The following is a 9,998-nucleotide window of genomic DNA, read 5'->3' on the forward strand; positions in this document are numbered from 1 at the left end:
CTTAATTTCATGGTTTTATTTAAAACATGAACAACATATGTCACTGTTCCTGTAATTTAGAATGTATCTCTTTCTTTTGTCATTTATATCAAATAGTACTTATTTGTAGGTCATCAGAAATACCCAAATGAAGCACAGGGTAGGAATAGTAGCTAACTATCTTAACACATTTGTATATTATTATTATTATTATTATTATTAAGGTTTCAGCTTCTGATCCTTCCAATGAATGCATTTTTATTAAAGGAAAATGGTATTCTGTGTTGAAACAAATCGGAAGGGGAGGGTCAAGTAAGGTAAGCTGTTAAATGCAGTTCTGTAAGTCAATCAAATTCAGTAAGTGTTTCATATGGGAGGTAACACAGAAGTCATGGATAAGGCAACTAGTTGTTGCAGGAATAATGTAAGATGATATACTGATTTCCCCTGGTCATCTAATACTGTGTTACTTTACCTTTTTAAAAAATGAAACTTCAAAAAGACTGAATTTGCCATTGACCGGGGGGGGGGGGGTCCACCAGCAGCCCAGCGGTGGAGGCTAGGTGCTGTACAGGGCTTGCCAGTGTCAGTTGGGGGGGGGGAAGCCTCAGCAGCTAGACAGCAGATGCTGGGAGCTGCTCAGAGCTCACCGTCAGAGGTGGGGGGGAACCTTGGTGGGCCTGGTGGAAGTGGTGGGGAGGCATAAAAGTAAAAGGGGGAAGGGATCCCCTTCTGAGTATCATGGGTCTCCACTTGTTCACAGTTTAATTCCTAGGAGAAGGACTGGACTTAATTATTCGTAAGAGAAGCTAAGAGCCTGGACTGTTCTTTGACTTTTATTTAAGTACCGTAAACAACTTGGAAAGACAAAATAATTACAACTGCTTTGCAACTGGAAGATCATTCCAATTTTAGGGTTTCAACACATGTTGGTGAATTTTCCTAAGCCAAGGGAAAATATTTCACTCTTTCATCAGCCTAAATTAGAGCAATCAGCTGGAACTACTCATCCTTATCATGTGCTCAGGTATGAGTAGATCAAGAACAGTCATATGATTTAAGGCGGGGTTCCCCAACATGGTGCCCATGAATGCAGTGGCACCCACCTGTATTTTCCTTGGCACCTGCCAAGCTTTTCAGAAAGTATAAAGCAAAGTTTGGGGTTTTTTGCTGCCTTAATTAATATGAAAGGGTTTTCTGCTGGAGGATCACAACTGGTAAACTCTTGGGCTTTCCTTAATCATTGTGTGATTCCATTTTCCTTCAGTCTTTTCTTCTTACTAAGAGGTGTGAGGAAGGAGGTATTCTGTTTGGCTCTGCCTGCTGTGGCAGCCATTTTGGGGTGGCACTAACCACCCCCTTTTCAGTTCCAAAGATTGCCTGTATGCTCAAAGGTTGGGGACCTGATTTAAGGTTTTCAAAGGGAAGGGATCTAGTACAAACAAGAATCTGGATAATGAAGAGGCAGAGAACATCCTACTAAACATCTGATTTAAACCCCACATTTATCCAAACAGATATACAATTTGTACATGCAGAATGTGTTCTCTGTAACATGTGAGCAGGGGTAGTGTATAGCTAAGTGTGATGTATTCATAATAGCAGAGGAGATTAGTTCTCTAGCACCTGCTTTAATCATGACATACAACCTGTAAATTGGGGAGGTGCAGTGCTTTGTTTGAAGAACTGTCTTGGTTGTTGTTTTTTTGCTTTGAAATATATGATTGCATGAGTACACTAGCAAACCTACAGCACCTATGATTGTTTTCCAGGTATTCCAGGTACTTGATGAAAAGAAACATCTTCGTGCCATCAAATATGTGAATCTGGAAGAGGCAGATCAACAGACTGTAGAAAGTTATAAAAATGAGATTGTTCATTTAAATAAGCTTCAACAACACAGCGATAACATTATTCGACTTTATGACTAGTAAGTAATTTTATTTTCACTTACAGGATTATCTCATTTTTCCTAACACTGTTTTCTCAAATATATATTTACTTCTATAACCTCATTTTAGTGAAATAAATGAGAAGAGTATCTACATGGTGATGGAGTGTGGAAATATTGATCTTAATAGCTGGCTTAAAAAGAAAAAAACAATTAACCCATGGGAGCGGAAGAGCTACTGGAAAAATATGTTGGAAGCAGTCCATACAATCCATCAACATGGTATTTATCAAAATCTATTTATGTCTCTAGTCTCTGTAGTGCATTTAATATTCATTTATATTCCTTCATTTTTAGTCTTCCTTTCTTGCCAACACTCAAGGTCTTGGATATAGAATGGTACTTTGGCTCACAAAATGATTTTGTGTGGTCCCTACTTGCAAGATGATTTAGTCAGTGGCCCACTGCGTGCGGGGAGGGCGGGGTATAAATAAAATTAAATAAATAAATAAGAGATTCACACTCTTCCAACTAGGCATGAGACTGCTCCCTGCATGAAGTAAGAATATTCCTAGAGATATTGTGCAGTGTCTTTTGGTGCATGTCTTATTCTGCATGCTGCATTCACTATTCACGTTGGTTTGCCTCTTGCTATGCACCCCTCATTCCCTTTGAAATATGTTGCAAGTGTCTGGATTCTGAGCAGGATGGTCCATTCAGCACAAGAAGATAGCCATATCCTCTATATATACAGGAATGTCTTCAGCAAGTCTTCTGCAAGTTATCTCAAATTTGCATTTTTGTATATGTATATTAATATACAAATTGTGTTTAAGAAATACATTCCAGTGAAGTCAACAGCAAATCTATTAATGTGTTTTACATGATTACAATAAACACAGAACAATAAAATATCTAAAACAATATTATTGAAGAAGTTATTTAAAATAGCAGTGTAAGTAATAACTATTTGTCTTCGTGGATTTTGTGCAGCAGTCCCACATGGGAACTGCATATGTGCAGGCCATCTACAGAGAAAATTCTAGACTTCCGGTTTATGAAGCAGCAATGGTGGACGCTCTCCCCGAGCCTCCAAGGAACATGTAATATAGCTTTTGGTATTACCTGTTGTTTGGAAGTTTGTTTCCAAATGTTTTCTAGCTCAGGGGAAGGCAGGCCTTATGTTTCTAGGAACTATGTGATTTTTTTTCAAGAGCATTGGTTGCAACTAGGGGTGTGCGTCGGCTACGTCCAAGTCAAAAAATATCCAAAAAATACCTTATCAGTATTTTCTGGATATTCTTTCAGCTGAATATAGATCTGGCTTTCTTGGCTATCCAAAATGGCTGGTCCTTGAAAATCCCGAAAATATTCAGGATTTTCAGGACTGCTGAATAGTTAAACTTAAAGGATTGCGGTCACTTTAAATGCCTCCTCCAGGATTCTGCAGCGAGAGAACTCTGAAGACCACAATCCCTTAAACACTTTTCCCCTCTCCATTGAAAGCAATGGAGGATGGGGGCACCTTCTTTGGGGGACCACAGAATTGGACCCCCGGGTCCAATTTTTTAAAAAACATGCCTCTACCTCAAAACCCCCCCCAGCCCCTCCCTGAGCCCCAGATACCCCCAGATCGATTTATTGGGTTTTTATGCTTTATAGACACACATACACACAAATCATGACTAACATATCTTATCTCGATACATCACATTGACCCAGAAAAAAAACATATTTTCATATACATAATCAATTTCTGAATTCTCGTTAATTTTAGCCATATCATATAATAACATCTCATGATTCTTGCTACTAACTTTGTTCTAATTTGCCACTCCATTCTCCTATCTAAGCATCAGAACACCTTTTTATAAATTCATCTGCTGAATCACTTGTGCTCATTCCTTCTATTTGGAGTAATCCGTCGCATAAACCTTTAAGAAGAACTCCAATCGTGGGAAATTGTAGGAATTTCTGTCAAGCATCATGTTCGTCCGTCTCAAAAGATTATTTAATATATCTATTGCCACCATTCCAATTCCAATTCATGGTAATATGTTCAAAACCCAACTGTCAAAGTTCCTATATAACCCTATTCTTCAACTTTGGCATTAATGAATTCCTCAGCAACCACAATTTTATTACATATTGTCCCTACCATACCTGCCAAAAAATAAATACATATTAATCATAAACGCTAACTTCACATTCTCCATTTTCAAAACAAAATTTCAAGTACACGATTTTTTTTACTCTCCACTCCTAGTTCCAACCCTCAATTTATTACACGCTCACAAACCAAAACAAAACAGAATTCCCTCACCGGCACTAAATTATATAATTATAAACACTTCACTTAATCCTAATAATTATTATTTTCATTACCAGCAATCAAATTCTTTTCCAAATACAATTACATTACCCATTAATCCTAAACAATAACAGTGCATTCTATTTTATAACAACCCTCTTTTTATATATATATATATATATATATATATATGTATAATATATATGTATATATATAAAACACCACAACCATGTTACATCTCCGGTTAGTTCATAGCATAGTTATCAGGACAGCATTACCATTACTCCACCATCTCCTCTAAGATTTTCAATAGCAATATATAAAAAAAAGAGGAGAGAGACATATAAAAAGAAAAAAAACAATTTGGTGTTTTACAAACACAATCCTCCTGGTAGTCCAATTCCCTTCTGTCTTGATTTTCCATATTCTCCTCCCAATGCCGTCTGTTCTTAAACTCCTTCATTTCTATTTCTGAGTTAACTCTTCCATGTCCCCCAGTAATTGGTTGCCTAATGTCCCTGGATTTCTTAGCTTCCCTCTTTGATTTCTTCCCTCTGTTGACCTTCTTCCTTCTTTTCCATGTTAGGTCTAACAATGGTATTTTTTTCTTTTTTACTCGTAACTTGGCTGTTCTTTGCTCCTTCAAAGCATTCTTAAAGCTGTCTACCTTCTGTATTTCTTCCTCTGCAGAAAAGCTCTGTGTATCCTGTTGATCTCTCTCTTGTTCCGCCTCCTGCACTTCCTCTTGCCCTTGCGCTTCTTGTACTATTTCTTTATGTCCCTTCACTTCCAATATTTCTTTTACAACATTTCTTAGAGCGGTCTCACAAGCCGATTTAAATGCCTGCTTAATTTCCTCCGCTAATACTTTTTGGAATTCTTCCCACGAAAAATCACCAACTGTTGTTTTTCCTTCCATTGTTCACTTCTATAACCTCCCTTTCACAGATCCTTTCTCTCATACTCCCGAGCAAGTTCAGTTATACTGTAACTCTTAATAGGTGATGATACTCTCCACAGGCAATTACGTCTTACCCCATTAAACTCGTCATTCATAGTTCCCTGGTAAATTTATTGCGGCCGCTTCTTCCATAGAAGGGGCAGTATCCATCAGGGGTAGTTCTTTCAGCTCCAGCAACCAGTCAATGCGATGTATCTTCCCAAGAAAAAAAAACTTTAAAAACAGACCGGGTGACAGCATCTCGAAAGAACACGGCAGCCATGTTCTTTCCTTGTCGATCACTTCGGCTTTGGGGCTGTTCTGGGCACACACACCCCCCGCCCTGCCGAATGCGGGGAGGGGCCAGAAAAACGCCCCCTGCTTTAGCTCCCACCACCGGGGTGCTAGTCGAGCTCTCCCGACATGCAGGAGACTCGAACAAAGTGAAAGCAGTTCGGGCGGGGACGGAGCAATCCACGCTCCCACCCGCCCGTCGATGCTCTGTACCGGAAGTCCCCCAGATCGATTCTCCATTATACTTTATGGGGACCATTGACTACTATATTCTATAGGGCATAATGGAGCCGGAAAAAATCAGGTTTCCTGAGTATTTCCCAAATTCAAATACCATACTGGTATTGGGATTCAGGAATATCTGAAAATACCGATATTTCGGGTTCAGTATACCCGAACTAAAAAATACTGGGGTTTTTGGTACACCCCTTGTTTGGACCAATCACAAAATGGTGGTTTAATGGAGGGAGCGAGTCACAAAATGGAGGCTTGTACAAAAATTAGTGTTTCAGAGCAGTTTTACAGTGTTTGGGTGAGGAAATCTGCTGCTTTTGCAAAGCCCCATTGTAGCTTGCCTGTAAGGAGAAAATATATAGTTTGCTCCCTCCCCCCCCCCCCCCCCCCCCCCCCCCCCGAAGAGTCAAAGAGCAGCTTCATTGCAGGAAGAAAGAAATGGTAGCATGCACCTTTCCTGTCTGGAGCAAAAAGGTATGCTTGTGGCTGGCCATTGCTTGGAGAGCCTGTATTGGATGGTGGTTAAGAGGATTGGACTGGGAGTCCCAGGCTCAGATCCCTACTCTGCCATTTACACTTGTTGGGAGATCATGGGCCAGTCATATACACTCAGCCTGAAGTAGCTCACAGTGTTTTGAGGATAAAATGGAAGCGAGAATGATGTAAGCCACTTTGTTGTTCCCTATTTGGGAGAAAGGTAGAGTATAAACACAGGAAATATATACACATTTCCTATCCCCTTTAGAGGCTTAATGTGATGTTATTTTAGCTTCCATGCCATGAAAACCTTCAGCTGTCTATTTCCACATATTAAACTTCTGTTAAAAGGACAGGATGTTTTCCTTCAGGCTTGCTGCCAACCCTAGTGCATGCATACAATGAAGTTTAAGGAGACACAGATGGGAAAGTGTACTCGTGTTCTGCCATCCAGAGCAAAGTTGCATGTGTGTGCTTCCATCTCCTTCAAGAAAAAGTGGAGGAAAGCTACTGTGGTAGTTTACCTAGGAAGGATAAGGAAGTGATTACCATGGCACTGAAAGAAAGGCAGAGCGCTGTTTTAGTTGCTTGAAGAGTAATTGATTACTCCTGAGTGACTTTCTGCCCACTCTGTTCTAGCTGTGTTTTGCAACAGGAACTAGAAATATGCTTCTGTTCTCATGTATAAGTATAGATGATGAGTGAGAACAAAGTAAATACATGCCTTACAGACAATTAATTCTGAAACTGCATGCTTCATTTGAACCATTCTTATTTTGCAGGTATTGTTCATAGTGATCTGAAACCAGCAAACTTTCTGCTAGTGGATGGAATGCTAAAATTAATAGATTTTGGCATTGCAAACCAAATGCAACCAGATGTGACTAGTATTTTTAAAGATTCACAGGTGGGTAAAACTTGCTGTTGGAGGGGAGTGCTTATGTTACCTGTTAATAAAACACAAGCAGAAGACCTAAATGACTCGTGAGCAACGGGAAATATCATCTCTCCCACCCATCCTTGCAGCCCTCCCAGCTTTTAGTTTCTTCATCTTTCCTGTCTCTGTCTCCTCTTTATAGCGCCCCCCACTTCCAATAAAGCACAAAATAGTTTAAATGCTCCAAAATCTCATTCTACCTTGTGAGATGTCAGCTGCCATTTTGGGCAGCCTGGACAATGTTGAGTTGCATAGGCAATCCAAAATTGCAGCCAAACTCTTACAAGGTAGCATTTGCAATGACTGTCAGCCAAAGTAACCACGGTTACTTCCATCCTTGGCAGGAGGCCTGCACCTTTGTGAGGCTTCCAGCTAACTTGTTGCTCTGGCTATTTCAAGGTGGCAGTCACAAGCCTTATCAGGCCAGAGCCTTGCCCATGTTCCTGAAGCATGGGAAGGTGCCACAATAGAGAACAGTGCTCAGAAGAGCCACAGGTGGCATATCAAAGATCTGCATGTGGGTCCGTCACTGCTCTAAGATATTTTCTGCACATCATTCAGTGTGAGTTCTCTGTGAATCAAAAATTAGCATAAGCCTTTTAAATTCTATCCAGGCCTTTCTAGAGTTGTTTAACAAGTTCTGTTTTTGAACTAATGTTTCTCAAGAACTATTACAGAACTCTGCTCATATCTTTGCGGCTTGACCCAACCTATATTTGGAGACATTGTTTTTCTGAGCCTTTGTTTATACAAGCTTTCAAAAGGAAGCATGAGGTTGAGTACTTTAATATATTATTGTTTAAATGTATTTAACCCAATTTTTTATGGTCTTAGGTTGGCACAGTTAACTATATGTCACCAGAGGCAATCAAAGATATGTCATCTTGTGCAGAAAATGGAAAACCAAGATCAAAGGTAAAATATTCTCATCCTTATTGAAAGGGTAAAATCTTTGGACCTATCTCTGTATATTTATGCAAACCTCAGACAATGTTATTTCATTTCCTTGGGTACAGTGGTGGGAATAAAACAATCAGGGTACCCTAAATGGTGGGGCCGTAGTGTATGAATAGCATAAATACTCAAGATAGACATTTAAGACTGGCTAAGGAAAATATTAGGAAGAAAATCTAAAAACTAGGCTAATATGCTATGCAAATATTGATACGAGTGGGCTATCATAAAAACAGTAAGTTGTTGAAGGTTTTTTCACATATTTAAATATGGGTGGGACTTCGATCTTATGCAGTCGAAATAGCTGGGGAAGGTCCTACAAATAAAATGTAAACATCCTTCCTTTTACTACTATAATATGCTATTTTTTTAAAAAACTGAAAACCCTGTTTCAATAACTAGAAATTAGTAATGCAACCTGTTAAAATTCCATACAGCAATAGTGTCCTCACAAATTCATAAAACAATACTGTTAGCCAAAATGTAATATTTAGACATCAATTTAGAGTGTCCAGAGCTCTTTATATCTGTTATTTTGGCATTGTAAAGATCCTGCAAGGTAGTCCAGTATTACTGTGCATGTGGAACTGAGGCTGAGAGTATCAGTGGCTTGCTCGAGGCCCCACTGAATGAGCTTGTGGCTAGAGTTCATAGCCTCTATTGTAAACCAAAATATTCTGACTGACTCTCCTATGGTATGAAAGTTGCACCTCAGTATGATTCACCTTTGTGTGTAGTAAGCATTATCTGTTTTCTGTTCCTACAAAAGCTCTTTATTGCATAATAGGAATTAGGCCCGTTGTGGAAATAAATACAACAAGATCTAGAAAGAGGCTCTGGGAGAATGCTCTGGCTTTGGGCAAACAGTGTCAATTTGCTGTGGTGACCTCAGCAGGGTATAATGACAGAGTCCACTGTTTTCTCCAGAGCAACTGATCTCTGCTACCTGAAGAGCAGTTGTAATTTTGAGTTATCTCCAGCCCTCACCTGGAGATTGGAAACAATGGTTCCCTATGTGGGACTGACTGGTTTGGAGGGTGGAGTCTATGGCAGTGTACCTGTCTGAGGTCCCACCCCTCCTCAAACCTCACCCTCTTCAGGCTCCATCCCTCAAATCTCCAGGAATTTCCCATCTGGAGTTGGCAACCCTATCAGGACTGGCCCCAATGTGTTTTCTCCCAAAGGCCAAAGTAGGTGACAGGACCAAGCTTAGATGCCTACCAACAGGCACTGAGGGGAATGTAGGGTTGCCAGCTCTAAGGAGGGAAATACCTGGAGGTTTGGGGGGTGGATTCTGTAGAGGGCAGCATTGGGCGGGGGGGCGGAAGGACTCAGCAGGTATAATGTCATAGGGTCTACCCTCCAAAGCATCCATTTTCTCCAGGGGAACTGATCTCTGTCATCTGGAGATCAATTGTAACAGTGGGAGATCTCCAGGTCCCACCTGGAGATTGGCAACCCTAGGGGAAAGTCAGCTGCACAGCAGGGGGTTGAAGAGAATGGTTTGATGGCTGCTGGGCCAAGATTGGCAACAATAGTTCCCCAGGAGCCCCATCGTAAATGCACCAAACAATTCCTAAAGATTTTCCAAAACACTACTCTGTCAATAAATTGCAACACTTTGAAATAGCACCAAAGCTTTAAGATCTCTCCAGCTGTCACCTGGAGACTGGCAACAGCTTGTCTGGAGTGTGGGCAGCATGGCATTGTATCTGTCTGAGGTCCCCCTCTTCCTCCTCCTCCTCAAATCCCACCCTCAGCAGGCTTCATCCCTAAAATATCCTGGAAGTTTCCAACCTGGAGTTGGCAACCCTATGTCCTGGAGTTCCAACCTGGAGTTGGCAACCATCAGCCAACGTTTATCTGCCTGTCTGTCTTTACAACCCCCCCCCACACACACACACACAGCCTCTGCCTAGGGAGCAGCTGACATCATTCTCCTCCCCCAACTGAAAATTCCAACTGCCTTGCGGGGGGGGGG

At 40.7% G+C, this 9,998-nt stretch overlaps 1 protein-coding gene across 1 annotated transcript in view; it reads left to right on the forward strand.

Annotated features, from left to right (window-relative positions):
- Positions 1-9,998, forward strand: part of TTK (TTK protein kinase) — a 64,742-nt gene that overhangs the window by 41,975 nt on the left and 12,769 nt on the right. Inside the window, exons 13-17 of the mRNA XM_015410052.1 lie at positions 204-296; positions 1,752-1,909; positions 2,001-2,152; positions 6,909-7,033; positions 7,898-7,978. Of these exons, the coding sequence (XP_015265538.1) occupies positions 204-296; positions 1,752-1,909; positions 2,001-2,152; positions 6,909-7,033; positions 7,898-7,978 (609 nt within the window). The remainder of the gene's footprint in view (positions 1-203; positions 297-1,751; positions 1,910-2,000; positions 2,153-6,908; positions 7,034-7,897; positions 7,979-9,998) is intronic.

This window comes from Gekko japonicus, unplaced genomic scaffold, assembly GCF_001447785.1.
Source record: "Gekko japonicus isolate JY-2015 unplaced genomic scaffold, Gekko_japonicus_V1.1 scaffold311, whole genome shotgun sequence".
Classification (NCBI taxonomy): domain Eukaryota; kingdom Metazoa; phylum Chordata; class Lepidosauria; order Squamata; family Gekkonidae; genus Gekko; species Gekko japonicus.